The sequence below is a fragment of the Mastigoproctus giganteus genome, chromosome 8 (assembly GCF_048544385.1).
Source record: "Mastigoproctus giganteus isolate SK-2022 chromosome 8, ASM4854438v1, whole genome shotgun sequence".
Lineage (NCBI taxonomy): Eukaryota > Metazoa > Arthropoda > Arachnida > Uropygi > Thelyphonidae > Mastigoproctus > Mastigoproctus giganteus.
Genome location: NC_143582.1, coordinates 112,452,558 through 112,471,876, shown reverse-complemented (window position 1 = coordinate 112,471,876; position 19,319 = coordinate 112,452,558). Strand labels below are relative to the sequence as shown.

At 37.7% G+C, this 19,319-nt stretch overlaps 1 protein-coding gene across 1 annotated transcript in view; it reads left to right on the top strand.

The window, feature by feature from the left end:
* The window catches only part of blw (ATP synthase subunit alpha blw, mitochondrial), a 373,048-nt gene that overhangs the window by 22,973 nt on the left and 330,756 nt on the right, over positions 1-19,319 (top strand). Inside the window, exon 2 of the mRNA XM_090378871.1 lies at positions 14,006-14,084. Within this exon, the coding sequence (XP_090234997.1) occupies positions 14,006-14,084 (79 nt within the window). The remainder of the gene's footprint in view (positions 1-14,005; positions 14,085-19,319) is intronic.

The window sequence follows — 19,319 nt, the reverse complement described above, 5'->3', positions numbered from 1 at the left end:
TGAAACGACTCAGCAATTCGGGCCAGTTCTTCTGGGAGAAAAGGAGGGTATTGCCGAGGTACACACCTAGGTATTTCTGTCCCTCGCTGGACCATGTGCCTTGAATGGGGGAGTCGGTTCTAGTTTTCCAGTTGCCAGCCCACAGGCCGCTGGTCTTACAGTGGTTGAGTTTTGCGCCTGATGCTTGAGCATAAAGATCACGAGCCTTTTGAATGACTTCAAATTCACTCTTGTGTCGTATTGCAATTGTGACGTCATCTGCGTATGCTGAGTAGGTTATATTTAGGTGGGGTTCTGGTAGCAGCGTTCGTCGGGATTGTATACTGGTGGCAATTTTATTAAGGAATGGTTCTATGGCAATTGCATAGAGTTGTCCAGAGAGTGGGCAGCCTTGTTTTATCCTTCTGGAATACGGAAAGTGGCAGGTCAGCTGGTTGTTGAGTTTCAGGCAGAATTTGGCTTCCTTATATAGCAGATGGATTGTTCCGATGATGTAAGGTCCATATCCAAAGGCTTTCAAGGTTTGAAATAGGTAGCTGTGTTCAACGCTGTCGAATGCCTTTTCCTGGTCAAGGCTAATTAGTGCTAGGAATTCTCTTTGGCTGTTTGCAGTGGAGAGGAGGTCTCAGATCAGATGTAGATTGTCGTGAATCGATCTTCCAGGTACAGAATATGTTTGTTGGTGATCGATGATATCAGGGAGAGTGGCTTTTAATCTATTGGCGATGGCTTTGGAAATGATTTTACAGTCCGTGTTCATTAAGGAAATCGGGCGCCAGTTTTGTAAATTGGCGCGATTTCCTTTCTTGGGAATCAGTCGAGCGACAGAGGTGGTGACCGAAGCTGGTAGTCCATGGAACTGAGCTTCTTCAAGCATTTCAAAGAGTAGCATTCAGAGTTGATCCCAAAACGTTTGGAAGAATTCAGAAGTCAGTCCGTCCAGACCTGGTGATTTATTTTTGGAAAGGGCATTGCATGCTGCTGTTAGTTCTTGTAGGGTGATTTGTTTCTCCATGCTGCAATGGGCCGTATGGGAGATTTTTTTAAGTCCTGAAAGGATTTCCTCCGTTGCCTTTGTAGAAGTTTCTTGAGAACTGCTGAGTAGGTGATAGATATCTAGATAGATAGACAGACAGACAGACAACCGAGTGACATTGTAAGGGTCCTTTGTTAGACTACGGACCCTAAAAATAATTTCATAATGAAGTTTTTGTAGAAAGTTACAAATTTTTATTAAGTTTTCATCCAACACTCTATGCTGACTGCTTTTCTTCCTCTTTGTGTGTCTCTTGCTGAATAACGTTTCCAAAGCAGCCACAAATCAACATATTTTGCTGAATCAAAGTGGGCCAGCAGTGGGCCTACAATTTTAAGAAACAGTAGTGAAGAAAATGTTTGTCATCAACAAAGCTGTGGTTGGTCTTGGGGATTAGTTTCATTTGTGAAAATCCTCGTTCACATTCACTCGAAATTGGTATTGTACTCAGTGTCCATCTGTTCAATTAGGTATTCCCGAAATCCACGAATTGTATCTCTTTCATTTAACTGTAATTTCTAACTTTATTTTCACCAAATGCCAGCAATTCATGTTTAGAAGGTTTAATACCTTCATTGTCCTCGTTTTCTTTCTCTTGTCATTGGTATTGACTAGTTCTTAAATTTGATATATATATATATATATATATTTTTTTTTTTGAAACTGTCCAAAGTGTCTGTCATTCGGATATTCGGGTACTGTGACCATGTGAACAGATTGGAAAAATGTGGATATCGCACTTCTGCGAAACAGGTAATTATTTGTCGGGGTAAAAGAATCACTCTCCTAATTCTCGAACAGGGTGCTTAGTTGTTTCACAGCGGTGTCCAACCTACGGCCCACACAGAAAGTGAGCTAAAACAGCATTTTACATTTTTTTTAATTATCAAAAAAATTCTCATTAAATGTTTTGTTCAGTAAATGTAATTGTGTATCATACTTAATAAAACTTTAGAATATTTTCAATTTTACTTTTACAAACAACAAGATATAGAAAATGTAACACACTAAAGAAATCTAACTTTGAATTTTTTTTGAATATGGCCCCTGTCCAGGAAAAGATTGGGCACCACTGCAGTAGGTGGAGTAGAGCCCATTGGGAATACCCCTTGATCTGGTCACTGTTGACTAGCACGACTTCTCAGTATGTGGGGCAGGTGTTTGGATAGGTTTTACCAGGTACCACTAAGTTGTAGAATGGTAATCCCTTTAGCTCTTAATTCGCAAAGCAGCACAAATTGCCTGAAAGCCAGAAATGCGAACAGTGCATGCAGAGTTAATTCTCTCCTAATCCGTTCGTTATATGAAAATTTTCTTTGCTTAACAGAAAATATTTTAAATGTAACTTCCAAGGGGAATTCAAAATAATTCTCTATAAAAGGACTTTGTTAAATAGAGGTCCGACTTAGTAATTTAGAATTATAAAAATGGTTATACAGTTTTAAATAGAAGTTTCTTAACAATAGGCAATGAAAAATGCAAATTTAGTTAAATAATATTAAACTTATTTGAATAGTAGGTAAACATGTGAAAAAAATTTTATGGAATATTACAAATTTTGAAGTGTACTGCATCCAAATGTCACACATCTCTGTTAACAAGCGTGCTTGTACGCTGTGCCATTGCATACTGTCCCAAAAAAAAAATTTTTTTTTTTTCTCTCTCTCTCTCTCTCTCTCTATATATATATATATATACACACAAAAATAATTTTATACAAATAAATAACACTGTATTCAGATATAGGAGGGCAATTTTAGCAAGAGGTCAAATCAAGGGATGGCAAATATGCAAAATCTGAATACACTAAATGAAAAGATGATACATAGCCAGGAATTTCATCAGGGGGATTACTCCTGACCATGTATCAGGCACTGCGTTTCAAACTTTTCTATAGTATTAGAAAAAGGGTGGGAGCAAATATGCAGCCTTCATCGTAATACTAACCGACAAGGTAGTCCCTATGCAGTGTAAAAATTAAGTTAATAATGTAATTTTTAAATGTAACAAATATTTACAAAAGTGTAATGTGAAATAACATTAGTAGAGGCATATGATGCAAGAAAGAAAGCTTATGCAGCATCAGCCAAAAAAAAAAACCACTCCCATTTCACCCCTCCATTCCTTCTAAATACCTGTCCAGCTTAGCCTTAAATTTATTTAGGCTATCAATTTCCACAATAAAGGATGGATGTCTGTTCCACCAACCAATTACCCGCTGGCTAAAGGGAAACTTCCGCACATCTATCCTACATCTGTCTTTCCTCAATTTGAATTTATGCCCTCTCAGGTGATTATTCTGAGCAAGAGGAAGAATCCCATCAGCATTGAGCATGCTCAAACCATCCAAGGCTTTATAACCTCAATCAGATCACCTCACATGTGCCTAGTCTCCAGACACTGTAATTCGAAAAATTTAAGCTTTTCTTCGTAAGAGCAACCCTTTGTTCCATTCACTAATCTTGTTGCCCTTCTCTGTACTTGTTCCATCAGCTCTACATCCTTAAAATGAGGTGTCCAGACCTGTATACAATACTCAAGGTGTGGCCTGACCATTGCCTTATACAAGGGGATAATCACCTCCTTATCCCTGCTAGAAAAATTCCTATATATTATTGACAAGACACCATGAGAAGTTTTCTGCAGTGCTCTGAAAACTTCATATCTGCCTGCACAATTACCTCCAGGTCCTTCTCATTCTCTACCACTGTCAGTGTATGATACGTCACTCTGGGGTTAACTGCTTCCCATATGTAGTACTTTACTTTTGTCAACGTTAAACTTCATTTGCCACCTCTCAGCCCACCTGCTCAACTTTTCTAGATCCTGTTGCAGCAGCGTACTGTCATTAGTGTCCTTAACAACCCTGTAAACCTTCGTATCGCCTGCAAACTTGGACATTAAGCTTGATATACTATCATCAATATCATTTATAAATACAGAAAACAACAGTGGACCCAACACTTGAACCCTGAGGGACTCCACTAATAACATTAGTCCATGATGAGCAGTGTCCATTGATTACCACTCTGTCTTCTTCCACTCAACCATCCCTTTATCCATAGCAGCAATTTGCCTCTAATACAAATGTTTGTACCTTACGGAAGGGGTAAAAAAGTAATTAAATTAGCGTGGTTAAATGTAAAAATTCAAATATACAGCAGAGAAATTTGATCAAAAAGTGTGGACAAGCAAATGGTATAGGGAATGGTAAAATTCTTGGGGTGAGGAAGGGGAGAAAAAGATGGTCAAAAGAAGACTAAATAGCAATAGGATGCAGGATAGTTGGAGCGTTCGTATCACCCTCGTATTACACTAATATTTTTACGAATGGAAAACAATAGAAAAGACAGTATAAAGATAAAAAGTCATTAGGAATACTGAACTTACTGGGTGTGTAAGGTCCAACCTTATAGAAAGGATTCTGGTATACTAACGCTTGCTTATAGCACTGGCAAATGTCAACATAAAACAGATGCATGCAGCCCACTTATCACAGTTCTCTGAATGTCTTCAAATATATATAGATGGCTCTAAAACAGATACCCAAGTGGGTGTTACAGTGGTCCTTCCCCACACTGTCATCTCACATTAACTCCGAAACCAATGCATTAGCTATTCTGCTAAGCTGTTCACCCTACTAATAGCCTTAAAATACATTGCATCTTCTTTTCTGAAACATCTCGTACACAGATTCATTAAGTGCAATACATGCTCTCCAACGAAAGCAGACTCCATCCCATCCTTCACCAGATACAAGCTCATCTTGTGAAGCTTAAAAGCAAAAGAAGGCAAGTAAATTTCTGTTGGATCACAGGACATGCCCCCATTGCTGGTAATGCAAGTGCTGATTGAGCAGCAAAGAATCCTACAAATACAAGCCTCATGACATGGACCCTACTCGTCCATGTTTAAGTTCCTATCCTTAGGAAATTTATTTAATAACAGCTCATGTTACAAAAGTACTTGGACAGAGCAAGAAAGAAAAACCATCTTTCTTTATTTTTCTTACTTTTATTCCTAACACTTCTTTATGCTTGGTCACACTAGGCACTGCTCCTACCTCCCCGTGGCGGGGCTGGAAACCTTGGCAGAAAAGCTAATCTGGCAAGGACCAAAAGGAGAAAACATGGATCAAAATTCATTCTTGCCTCTAGAGCTGACAAGCTCTCGGCCAGAGTTAAATATTGAACATGACACATCACAACCCAAGAGGTTGAAAACCACTTTCTCAGCAACAGATTTTTCTGCATTTCCTATAATGCAATCTCTTGCAGATCAGCCTCTCAGTAAGCTCTCTCCATTCCTTATCCAGAAACACCTGGAAAGTCTAGCAGGATCTCCCAAGACAGTCAAGAGACTGCAATCAGGGAACCTTCTAGTGGAAACAATGAACCGTAAACTGCTAAAACTTACAAATCTGCTGCAATTCCAGTAAAAGTTTCTTCCCATGCAACCCTAAATACATCTAAGTGTTATATGCAGCTGGGATCCATTGAATGTCATGGAGGAGATAACACAAGAGCTTCAAAATCAAAATGCCATTGCTGTGAAAAGAATTATGGTTAAAAGAAAACACTCACACCTACAAGGAATATTATTCTAACTTTTAATATTCCAAATCTGCCACCATTGATAAAAGCAGGCTATCTACTTTGCTGCATTAAACCATACATTCCTAATCCACTGATGTTTTAAGTGCCAAAAGTATGGCCACTCTCAAATGGTGTGCAGAGGAAACTAAGTTTGTCCTAATTGTGGGTCTTCTGACCACACCCAAAGTGTGACTGCTTGGCAAAAGAAATGACTTGCCCCAGCTGTAAGGGAAACCATCATTCTTATTCAAGGACATGCGACAAATGGAAAACTGAAAAGAAGATTGAAATATAAGATTGAAAATAAAGCTTTCAAGAAGCAAGAAAGTAATTGCTCCCAGTATGACTAAGCGTACATATGCCAATATTATGCAAAAATACCTTCAAACACTTCAATCTCTGATTGGGCTCAGATTGTCCTCTCTCAGTAACAGTCCAATATCCCTAAGCAATGCAGTACTGTCTGCCCTTTCCGAGTGAGCTGAGAACAAACTTTCAGTCTACTGAAAAGAGCAAAACCCTTCTACTGAAAGGAAAGTTGGATGTGAGGAGACCTCTGACCATCTGTTATAAAAGGGCAGTCACTCAAAAACCAACACTGTCAAATATCTGGGTATGACACTGGATGACCGAAGAACTTTCATTCTCCACCTATGTTCCATCAAAGAAAATTAAAGCCTATATTGCCATGCTTGCATGCTTCACCTGCAACGGTTGGGTTTTATTTCTTTACACAGTGTATTTATTCCCATTGTCACATATGGTGCTGCAGTGTGGTATAACAGGATGACACTAGTAAGAATGCAATGTGTGATCCTTCAGGTCCAGTAACTTATGATGCTGCAAATGACTCTTGCATGTTGGACCAGGTCAACCGCTGCACTAAAAGTTCTTACTAGATGCCTACCCCTAGATCTCCATGTCATATACTTTGGCCTCTCTCATGCCATCAAGAAGAATAAAGTGGTTGAAATACTCACCATTAAAACAGACACTGAAATACTCACTGTTGTACAGACACTAATATCAAACATGAGATGACCAGTGTGTGGACTGAACTGGTTTCCCTATGGCAGACATGATGGAATAACTCGTCAACAGGTGAAATTACTAAACTGTTTATTCTAAATGTCACTTTCCTCAACAAACGATGTTGCAACTGGTTCTACCCTAACGTCTACACGTCCTTTCATTTGACTGGCTATGGATAATTTAAAAGGTGTCTTCTCGACTTTGGTCTGGCTGATGATGCTTTTTGCATCTGTGGAGAGTCAGAGGACTGGAACCACGTGATGCACTCCTGTTCTTTCTATCTATCTTGACCATCGCAACCAGCTTCTTCTGGCTCTCAGTGTACCGACAATCCATCCAGAGGCTAAGGTATTGAAATCAGAAGAAGCCTACAAAGCATTCTTGACTTATGCCACTGCGGTCTTCAACAGACGACCAATTATCACAGACTGGCACACCTATGACTACTGCAGCTCATTCTGTCGACTAGCTTCCCTACTGCCAGTCACACCAGAAATTAAATAACTTGTCAGCCATAAGGAAATACCAAACCAGTAATGATCCTCTACTTCACAGGATGCACCATTGCAATCATGTCATCAAGTTTCTATTATGTGGCCACTCGAGTTTTTTTTTTCTTCCTGTCCATCCACAGTAACTTCATCTTCTGCAATGCTCCAACATGTTTTCTGCTGTTCCTAGAAGACTTCACCGGGTGATTCTCAACTTCCCTTGACAAAGCTTCCACCAGATATTCTTGCTGACACAGACACTTCTCTCTGCAGGGGATAAACCAATGGGATTCCTGCCTACACCTCTTCTCAGTGAAGCTCCTTTGCTGACGCCTCTTCATCGGCGTGGGATTAGATGCTTTCGGGCTCTTTTGCTGGCCTGGGACACTCCCCAGGCAGGATTTTAACCACTCTCGATGAATCCTCATCAAAGGGGTTCTGCTGACACTGGTTAACTGACAAGTGTGGGATCATCTGGCCGTTTGGCCCTCTGCTGGGGGTACACTTGCTCTGCCTACCCTTGCTTCCTTCCCCTTTCCTTACCTTTCCTATCCAACTTGCTTCGTTCCTCTAACTTGGCCTCTTTCCTCTCTTACTTTGCAAGTGGGGAGAGCCCGTCAGGCATTCCTTCTACCTTCCTGGCCCGGCTCCTTTTGCCGTGGACTGATGCTGAAAGGCTCCTTCCATGGTGACAGAGCCTCGTTAACAGAGGCAAATCAAACAACACATTATTCACATATAACCCACACTGACTGGCCTTGCAGTGTTGTGCATACATCATAGAGTACTCAATGCAGATTTGTGGGGAACCACAGGAATTGCTTGACAAAAACACTGTCCACTATCCCTAAGCAGTTGAACCAGGCAAGTAATACTGCACTTACTGTACCAGCTACATCTCCTTCTCCTCCCCCAGTGATTGCTTCTACATCCAATAATCGAAGCTCACATTTAAACAAGAATATCCAAGAAACATCTATGGATACAACTGACTTGTCCAGACAGTAAGAACGGATCTTAGAAATATATGCGGAAGAAGAAATGGACACCGATAGGCCATCCTTCTCAAAAAAAGACAAACCAAAGCCTGAATGTCACAAGCCAGTCACATTAAAAAAAAAAACAGTCAGATACATCTACTAAACACCAGTAATGCCTTATATACTACAATGGAATTGTAGACGATTTCGTAGCAACCTTAATAATATTCAAGTCTTAATTAACTGCTACTCTCCAGTTGGTTTCTGTCTACAGGAAACCTAACTTCTCAAATTTCCACCAACATAAAGAACTATGCCATCTATCGACAAGATCGTAATACATCAAATGCAGCCTGTGGGGGTGAGGCCATATTGGTCAGCGCAAAGATTCCGACCAAGCAAATTGTTTTGCAAACTGAAGTTGTTGCCATAAGTTTGATAACCCAGATTGCATTAACATTAATATCAGTCTATCTCCCACCAAGTCATACCTTCTCTTACCAAGATCTTGAAAACCTAATGCAGTTACCTTCACCTGTTTGTCTCTTGGGGGATTTCAATAGCCACCACCCCTTATGGGGATTGACAAAATTAGATACACACAGCTGACTGATTGAAACCTTTCTGGATAAGCAAAACCTTACTGTTCTTAATACTGGTGCACCCACTTGCTTTCTTGCATCATATGCATCTACTAATGCTAATTACCAACTGGACAAATTTCTGCAATCAATCTATCACTGTGCTCCCCAATTCTGTTTCCAATCATAGAATGGTCTGTTATGGATGATCCCATGGGCAGTGACCATATTCCGAATATTTGTGATCTGCTCACTGCGCAACCACCATTAGCCAAATCCTGCAGGAAATGGAAGTTCTCTCAAGCCAACCGGGTCAAATTTCAATCAGTTGTCACCCTGGATGAGCAATATATAAGAACAGTCGATAGATGAAGCCACAGATTATATCACTTCACACCTATCTGCAGCTAAATGTTCAATTCCATTGTCAGTTCCCCAGTCCCGATGGCACCTTAACTATTGGTGGAATGAAGAATGCAGAAAAGTTAAAAAAATAAAATAATAAAAATAAAGCGTGGAATTTATTTCGTAGATCCCAACCATAGCTAATCTTATCAACTACTAGAAGCTAAAGGCAAAAGCATGCCTCATTCAAAGGCAAGCTAAGAAGAATTCTTGGATTTGGTTTGCATCTACCATAAACAGAAAAACTAACTCCAGGTTAATATGGAAGAAAATCTGGGAAATTTCCAACCACCCCTTCATCAATTCTTTCATGGAATGGGCAAGAGCCCTGTGCTCCTGACGACATAGCAAATGCCTTGGGCAAAAAACCTTTGCCCAAGTTTCAGTGGTGTCAACTTATTCTCTGGGTTTTCAGAAAATAAAGAACAAGACTGAACAATGAGCCATCAACTTTTGAACCTCAGTTTTTCCTTCTTAATTTCTTGCCACTCTCAGAATATGAGATCTACTGAATGGCAATTGCAGATATCCTTGAATAAAATCCAAAGATGGGCAGAACTCAATGGCTATCATCTATTGCAGCAGAAAACTGTTGCAATCCACTTTTGTAATCAATGAAAAATGCACAGACCCCTGAATTTTAATGTCAAACTTTACCATTCCAGTGACTAAGAACTTCAGATCCTTGGGATTAATCCTTGACAGGAAATTAAGCATAGTACATTGCAGATTGCACTTGGTAATTTCAGGACCTCTTCTACTCATAGTTTATATATTGAAGCTAATGAGCCCCCTATTTACCTCTGCAGAAAAACATTACTACTTAAGTATGCAGCTAAAATACAAAGTTGCTGTCTGCATCCTATTGAGCCATACCTGTTTAATCCTCCACTGCAAAATCTCTGTAGAATAAACCCAGTAAAATAAGACAAGCAGGCATATGCCTTATTGAATTAACACAGTTGGAATGTTCCTAATGTCAACAGGCTACAAGTAATTAAATGCTCTCATCCACCTTGGACACCTCATTTAACTTGCGATACTTACTTCACAAATGGGGAAAGAATCACCTACCGTCACTTAATGGGGAAACAACTACACGCAAGCAATATTCAGAAATATGCTAATTTTTTTGCCAATATATACTGATGGCTACAAATCACATTCAGCCGTTGGAGCAGCAGTATTTCCCACTACAGTCATTTCTGCTGCCCTTCCACCTGATTATAGCAGCTTCTTTGCAGAACTTCATGCAATAAAATTAGCTTTAGAAAACCTGAATCTCTATCCATTTTTAAAATAAATAGTATACACTGACTGAGTTCAATTATAGCAATATAAAACTTTTTTTTTTCTTACGAGGTTCATCTTATATTAAACCAAATCTGAATCCTATTAAAAATTGAGGAACTTCATCAATCAATCTGACTTTTTGCTGGATCCTAGCACATTCGGGGATAAAGGGGAATGAACTTGCTGACAGAACTGCCAAAAATATGTGAACTTATGATTTTACCTTCACTCCTATTCCAATCTCTGATTATAATCATATCATACAACCAGTATATCTTGCCCAGTGGAAAGAGCTATGGCACACCCAAACCAATAAACTTTATATCAGTTGAAACAGGATCCACAGCTTTGGCGCCGTAGCACCAAAACAGTGTGAAGAGAAGTGGTGCTTGCACGAGCACGGATAGGACATACATACCTGACTCATCTTCATCTACTTACAGGAGAGGATCATCCTAAATGTCCCTGCTGTTCAGCACATTTAACAGTCAAACACATTCTAATTGACTGCGCTCACTATCATAGAGACAGAACATCCATCCTCCTTTCCCCTAACAAATCTTCAAGAACTGAAGACATTAAGTCATTATTGGTGACAATGTAAACATCAATGAATTTTTCTCTTTTTTGAAAAAAAATGGAATCTATCAAATTCTAAAAGGTCTCTCTAATAAAAAAAAAAAAAAAATTTGTGATTATATGTGAATGTGTTTTATCACTTCCCTATGAATAGGCACCCTATAGCCCCAGCAGCTCGTGCTGCATTAAACCCCCATAACATGCACACATGCCAAATGAAAATATACATGCTTCACTCAGATTTAAAGAGCTTTTTCAGAGTTGGAATATCAATTTAAGCGATATTTTTCTGGCTTATGTTTCTTTCTCTTAAGATGTACATTTTCTTCAGTGGGGGAAAAGTGCTTGCAATATTAGTCGGTCTACTTAGGTCACACTACCCTGAACTTGCATGCCTGTAAAATCTACACTGATGGATTGAAAACTGCCAGTATGGTAGGTGCTGTGGCAGTTTTTCCTTCACTTATGGTTACAGCCTTGCTACCAATAGCCTGCAGTGTCTTCACTGCTGAATTATATGCCATAAAGTTAGCACTTAGTAAAATAATTTGAGCTTGCCATCTCACCTGCTATAATTTATACTGACCCCACCACATTTATACTTTTCAGTGCTGTCTCTGCCATAAGGAAGAATTTCTCCTCTTTTCATCCTACATAGAAACATTAATTCCCAGTTATTGCCCTGTAGTTTGTCCAATCAGTTTTTGCTGGATCCCTGGCCATTTTGGCATTCTGGAAATGGAAGTGCTGACTTTGCCACTAAACATCCTTAACCTGCTTTTTCACAACATCCTCATGTTCCTTACATGAGGATGTTGTGTTGCACATGACAGATTATAACTCTGTCATCTGCAAAGTGTGCTACGATAAATGGTTGCAGATCTGGGAAAGCAGCACCAACAATAAACTTTACCAGATAAAGCAAGAATCAAAGCTGTAGCCTCTAGCTTTCAATGAAAAGAACAGAGGAAGTGGTATTAGCAAGACTCCAAATTGGACATCCTCATCACTCTCTACAATTGGGAGAAACCCACCTCAGTGCTCTTCCTGTCAGAGGCAACTTATGGTCTGTCATTTTCTGGTTGATTGTCCTTTACATTTAACTATCCGGTCAAACACTTCTCAGTCACTCTCCACATTAAACGTCTCACATGATTTATCTTGATTCCTAGGCAGTGAAGCTAATATAGAAGAACTTTTGATGTACAGTAGACTCTCGATTTTCGGATAGATGGTAAAAAACAAATCTCGAATAATCAATTTCCCAGTTAATCCTAAAATACAAAAGTCCCGACATACGTAAGGATATGTTCCAGGACTTCTTACTTCGTCGAGTTTTACGTAACTCGGGAATGACTAATAACATATTGCTACTCTATTATTATTGACAAATCTGAATTCTGCACAATGCCTGTTAATGTTTGGCCATTTTGATACATCCCCATTATAATGATTCCTTAGAGATTTAACAGATGCACCGTTCAAACTTTTGAATAATTTCAAAGTTTTTTGTTTAACTGAAAACACAACTCTTTTGCATTTTCATGATTTCTAAACAAAAAAAAATTTGCTATAAAAAAAATTCCGACATCCCTGAACATAAATAACAAAACAAAATTTGTCCCTTTTGCACTGCAGCGGAACACAACAATCGACGTGACGCACTAAAACAAACATTTGGTCTTTTTTTTTTTTTGAGCGGCGGTGTGAAGACAGTGGGGATTGCAAGATAATAGGTACACTAATCTCCTAATGACGACTTATAATGCTGCTTGTCGCTTATTTAAGACTTGCAAAATATCTGTTTATACCTATTCTAGTTATTACTTGAATTTTTTGATTTCTGGTTGTTTTTTTTTTTTTTTTAATTTGGAGTCTTGAAGTGTCCCAGTTAATCAAGAGTCTGCTGTATTTAAAATATATTGGCCTCTACAGGAGCCTATAATTTCACATCTTTAACAATATGTTCCCTGTAAATGAACTGAACAGACAATTTGGCTTGAGTAGCCCTTGTGTCATTAAATCCAATACAAATAATAGCAAGCAAAAGTTAAATAGCAACACCCTTCATTCCTTGCTCTTTTTAATACAGAATCTTTTCCAAAAATTACTGTTTGGTGCTTAGCATCACTTAATTGTATTGGCTTTTCCCAAACCAGGAAAAGACCAATCACATCGACAGAACTTCTGATTTCTTTCACTACCTGTCTGGGAAAATATCACCCACAACCAATTTGAAGTTATTTGGTATTGCAGTTACTGATGAGTGAAAATCAGCTTTGGAAAATGTTTCTGCAAAAAACACTTTTTTTTATTAAAAAAAAAAAAAAAAAGTTATTTTGCGAAACCTTTCACTGTGGAAAGGTTTGATTAAATGGTGATGTCTAGTTCATCATAAAATGGAAGCATTGAAAGCATTGAGTTGAAAAATTTATGCCAAGTTTGCTGTTGGTTAAACAAATTAAAAATTTGTCATACATTTGCTGAATTCACCACCTTATTGAACCTGTAATTAATTGCAATTTTAATAATGTGGTGAATTTGCCAAGTATGTAAAATTTTTAATCTCATTAGCCTATAACAAACTTGGCACAGCTTTGTTGATAATCAATACTTTTTTAATATAAATGCTTTTCATAGCTGAGCTTATGAATCACTATTTTACAAGTTTTTGTTTTTTGTTGAGATCTTTTTACAGAATTAGTAAACTTTCAATAATTAACACGTTACCTTAGCTGGATACAGTTTCTTCTCTGGGCTGTAAAATAATTTTGAAGTCAAGGTGTGTTAACAGGATTCAGCATGTGCTACCTTGCTTGTGGCTTGCACTATATTCTTTTTTTTTTTTTTTTTTTTTAATGAAATTTTAAGTTCAGTATTAAACCTTTCTGACTAATTTCAGTTAACTTTATCCTACTTCTGATTTTTTATAGCTATTCATTTCTAATTATAGAACCTTTGCAGTGAATTTTAAAGATAACTTTAAATATAAGTAATAAGTTTATCTTTTTAGCCTGCAAGTAAGTTAATTGGAATTGGATCAGTAGTCTCCAAAAGAATTTCGACTACCAAGTTTTTTTCTGCAAATCCAGGTTTGTAATTAAGATTTCTTGAATATTTAGTATATAACTGCTTTATAAAATCTGACTGAGTTTATACACTCAGTCAGATTTTATTCAACAACTACAAGATGTAGATTGTTTTTACTTTTTATGACTTTCTAATTTATATACATAAAATAAAGCATTTATTGTAAATAAAATAAAGCATGCATTTTTAGAAATATATAAGTGCCTTTTAAACATACTCTGTACTGTAGCTAGAGCTTTTGCTGCCTGGGGTGGCCCCTGAGTTTGCCATCCCTCTCAATACACACAAAATACTACAAAAAGTCAAACGACGTATAGGGAAATAAATTAAAATACTATTTTTATTTTTGAAGTAAAGCTTTAATTCCAACATTTTAAAATGTTATTTTTCTTGCTTTTCTGTTAAGTAATAAAAATTACTAAGTTAACATAAATAAAAGAATCGTTGAAAAATAAAATTGTCTCACATAAAAAGTGCTGCCCTCCCCTAGCTACGCCACTGCATATACTTAATTTTGACTAGGTAACCTCCTTCTAGTAACTTTAAAAAGTTACTAGAATTTATTTTTATCTTGCTTGGGACACAATAGCCATATACTGCTAATGTGCCAGTAAAATCTTATACCAAGCCTAACAAATGCAAAAAATAGCAGCACACTCAATTGTGGTGGAATAATGAATGCAGTGCAAATAAAAAAAAAAAAAAAAAAAGCAAAGCATGGAACATCTTCGGGAAGTATCCAACTGCAAATCTCATCCACTTTAAACAGGGTCGGGGAAAAGCAAAACTTATTAGGCAGACCAGTGAAAGGGAAGCATGTAAGCATTTCACCTCCACATTTACAAGAACCTACAGAAATGCAAACAGTTTGTGCCAAAACACTCAATATCCATGTATCAAACCCTCCCATACCCAAATACATTGGGCAAATTGTTCTTGAAAATCTCAGCTAAGACTTCTTACCCACCTCATTTTCAGGTACACAAGCCGCAGGCTGAGAAACATTTCACCAATTTCGAATCAACATCTCAGAATTAGGCACATTATAGCCACAGCAGCTTATTCGCCGTTAAACCCCCATAACACACACACACACACACACACACACACACACACACACACACACACACACACACACAATCTCAGAATTGCACCATGTCCTAGCCACTACCGAACTGAGTCCAGCAGGACCAGATGGAATACATTGTATCTTGATAGCACAACCAGCCCTTAAGATACTGTTACTTCTTTACGACAGAATATTCAATGAAAATACCTTCCCAGACAAATGGTGCCATGCTTATATTTTGCCATTTTCAAAGCCAGGAAAAGATCCTACAAATCTGCTACAATTCTGACCTGTTGCACTCACAAGCTGTATGAGCAAGGTCCTGGAAAAAATAATTTGCCCACCTAACCTAGTTTCTAGTTCAAAATAATCTCCTTAACCCAGTTGCAGTACGGTTTCTGTGAAGGCAGTTCCACCCTTGACCTACTGATCAAGGCAGAAATAGACATCCGTGACACTTTTGTATAAAAAGAACGTCATGGTGCTCTTTGACATTGAAAAAACCTTTGACACAGCTTGGAGGTATGGTATAATGTGAAACCTATGATCTGGAACGTACGGACACCTGCTACAGTATCAGAAGCTTCCTACGTCACCACTTATTTCAAGTTAGTTGACAACCAGTTATCTTCAAATTTTTATCCAGGAAGAAGGTATCTCTCACTGCTAAGTGCCACCCTGTTTAATCTAATAATGAATTCAATACAAGACCTACCACAAACTGTGCACTACGGTGTATGCTGCTGATTTCAGTATCTCTTGTCATTTCCCCTAAATGTAAATGGTAAGACAGTTGCAAGGTGCCTTCAAGAAAGTTAAATGGTTGCAAATTTAACAACAGTGGTCCCAAACTTAACTTCTCACCCCAAAAGACTGTCAAGATTCATTTCTGTAGGAAGCATAACCTAAATCCAGACCTGGAACTTCACCTAGAAAATCAAATCATTCTAGTGGTTCCCAATGTCTGCTTCCTTGGTGTGGTTTTTGTCCAAAAATTTGTGTTCAAGGAATACTTTCCTTGAACATATAAAAGAGCTCCAGATTTTGTCTTAAATGAATTTATATTTTCACATAACATGTGGTTTAAATATTTTCCTCTTTACTTGAATTTTTTTGTTTCTGTTTCGAATTTTTAATGTATTTCGCTTTTACTAGCGAATATGGATTTATTAGTTTCGGCTTCAGTCGAAGATCTGATTCAATATTTATTGAAGTTCTATACAGGTAGTTCTCAACTTTACGAGTTAATTCGTTCCTACGCACGCTTGTAAAGCGGAAATTTATTTCCCATAGACCTAATGTTAAAAATAGGGGTTACGTTATCAATGAAATTAGTTAGCTAATTAGTTTGTTTAAACAAAGATCGATTTATCCAAAGAAATGAAAATGTAGCCTGTAAAATCAAGTAAATTATAATAATAGAGAAACTATTTATGACAAATGTTGAATGTTTATTCTTCATAGACTAAATGCACACTCGATGGTCACTCATTATTGGCTCAGCACTCGGTTTGTTGCACAAGGGGTCGTCATCTTCAGAAATGCTTCAAGAGGCATTTATTTCCAAGATAATCTTCTATTTTCTTTATAAATTTCAATAGCATGCATAAGCATTTTTTAACGGAATGCACAAATCGCAAATAACACGATTTGTGTCGAGTAACAAGTTTACGAAGCTTAAAAAAAAAAAGGAACGAAGAGAAGATTCTGAAAATTTATTTGTTTTTTATACGATTGATGATTTCAGTAAAGGGCAAACACATTTCACCATAATAATATAAAAACCAACACAATTCTAGCTATTGGTATTTTCACAAATGCAATAACAGAGTTTACTACCCATTTATGACGTCTCCGTAGCCAGATGGGCAGGAGCAGCAGTGTGTAGCACATGCCGCTTCTTGATTAGACCGGGGTTCAAGCCCATGACCACCAAATACGGAGGATGTGGAAAGGCCAAGGAATGACCACCGCATATCCCGGAGCAATATGGCCTTAGTTGCTAATGTTCCTAAAAACCAAATAACAAACAAATTACCAGTTTATAATTGCTTGCAGTAACAGAAAAGCAGAGTAAACCGAAAGTGAAAATTGTTTTTGTTTTATGGTCGTGACTTCCAGAAATGTGCTTTAGAAAAATATCACAAAGCTGTTCAAAATGGGTTCTTATAATAATGATGAAAGTGTAGTGTGTTTAATGATTTGAATTGGTAACTAATAATATTTACACTATAAAAATGACCTTTTTAGGGAATTATATAGTGAAAATTTGAACTTCTGAGGTCGTGAAATGAATTAACAAAAAACAATGTTATTAGGTTCACGTTACAATATTTTTGAGATATGATGGTAACTGATTAATATTGTAAAGCAAAGCTACACTGTATTGTATAGCTATGTGCGTGTGGGTTCAAATGTGGTATTTATGAATGTTTAAAATAAATTTTTTGCAATTAATATTTTTGTTTTTTTGATACTTGGGGGGGGAATTTTTTTTTTTTTTTACCCACTGGATTTTCATCACTGAAAATCCAGCCTCACACAAATAAGTTGAATTAAATGGCATTAAAACACTTTCAATGCCTGCTCAGAAAGTTGAGGATATTCTTGGCAGATATAGCCAAAATTTTGAAGTTTGACATTGTCTGTCAGATCTATGAATGTTTACATTAGAAAACAGAAAATGATCAATAATATACTAATATCATTTATGACCATAGAAAGTAGTCGCATCTTCTGGGATCTCATTCGACAATGCAAAACTATTCCAATTCTGTGCTGTTAGTCTTCCTGGAAATTTATCTAAACTTCTGTGCAAAGATTTTATATGTTCGTGGATGTCGTCAGTCGCATTTTTGGTCATAGGTATGTTATTTTCTTGGATAAAATCGTGAAGTGAAGATAACATGCTCATTCTTTTTTAATACCTGCTCTTCCATTGCTTTTAATTTTCTTTTAAAAGCATTAATTTTATCACTGGAATAAAAATATAATAATTAGTATAGCAGTATGTCTTTATTTATAATGATCTAAATTTCAAATTACCTATGAAATCACTACAACTGCAAACACTACTTTTAATGTACACTAAAACCAACCTCTGGCACCCAGGGAGCCCTGGGTGCCAAAAATTGTGGCCAAGCAATTATAGTGGATTCAATAAAGAGATCTTTTCAAAGAGCTTTTGCCATATAGAGATTCTTTTTTCGTTCTGATTACTATTTTCCTCACTTTCTACTAGAGTAGCTCTTTGACACTACAGGAAGCAGGCCCAGGAAGGAAAGACACCTTCGTGTTTCTTTTTCACATCTCATCTCTTACTAACACAACTAACAGCCGCTTGGTCACCTCATGGCACTGCTCCTGCCTCCCCGTGACAGGGCCGGTAACCTGGGTGGTAAAGACAAACCTCCAGGGCTGAAAGGAGCCACCATGGATAAAAATATTTACCTCTTAGATCCTCAGCTCAAGACCATTGACTGACTCCAATCATGATAGCTAATGACAGTCCAAAGAGACAGAAGACTAACTGATGGAGCAACCCTGCTCATCAATTTTAATTTTCCACTCCCTCACTGCTCAGCCTGTGAGCAAACTGTCTTCCTTTGTATTACAAAAACATCTGGAAGGTATTGTAGGATCTCCTAAGACAAAAGACTGCAATCAGGAGACTTATTAGTGGTACTAAGAACCACAGGCATTTGGAGAAACTTACAAACTTTGCCAGCATTCCAGTAAAAATATCTCCTCATGCAACCCTAAATTCATCTAAGGGTGTCATATCCAGTTGGGACATTTTAAATGTCACAGAGGAGGAAATAACCCAAGAGCTGCAGGGACAAAATGTAATTCAGTCAATGTGACTAAAAAAGAAAATCAACTTATACCAACCAGAAATATTTTTCTCACCTTCAATACACCCGACTTACCCTCCTCTGTAAAAGCAGGTTATATACTTTGCCACATCTGCCCCTACATTCCCAACCCTTTATGATCTTATAAATGCCAAAAGTGTGGCCACTCACAAACTTTATGCAGTGGAGTTCCTGTCTGCCCTAACTGTGGGTCCTCAGATCAAATACAAAGTGATTATACGACTGCAAAAATGACCTGCCCAAATTGCAAAGGTAATCATCCTGCATATTCCAAGACGTGGAAAACAGAAAGA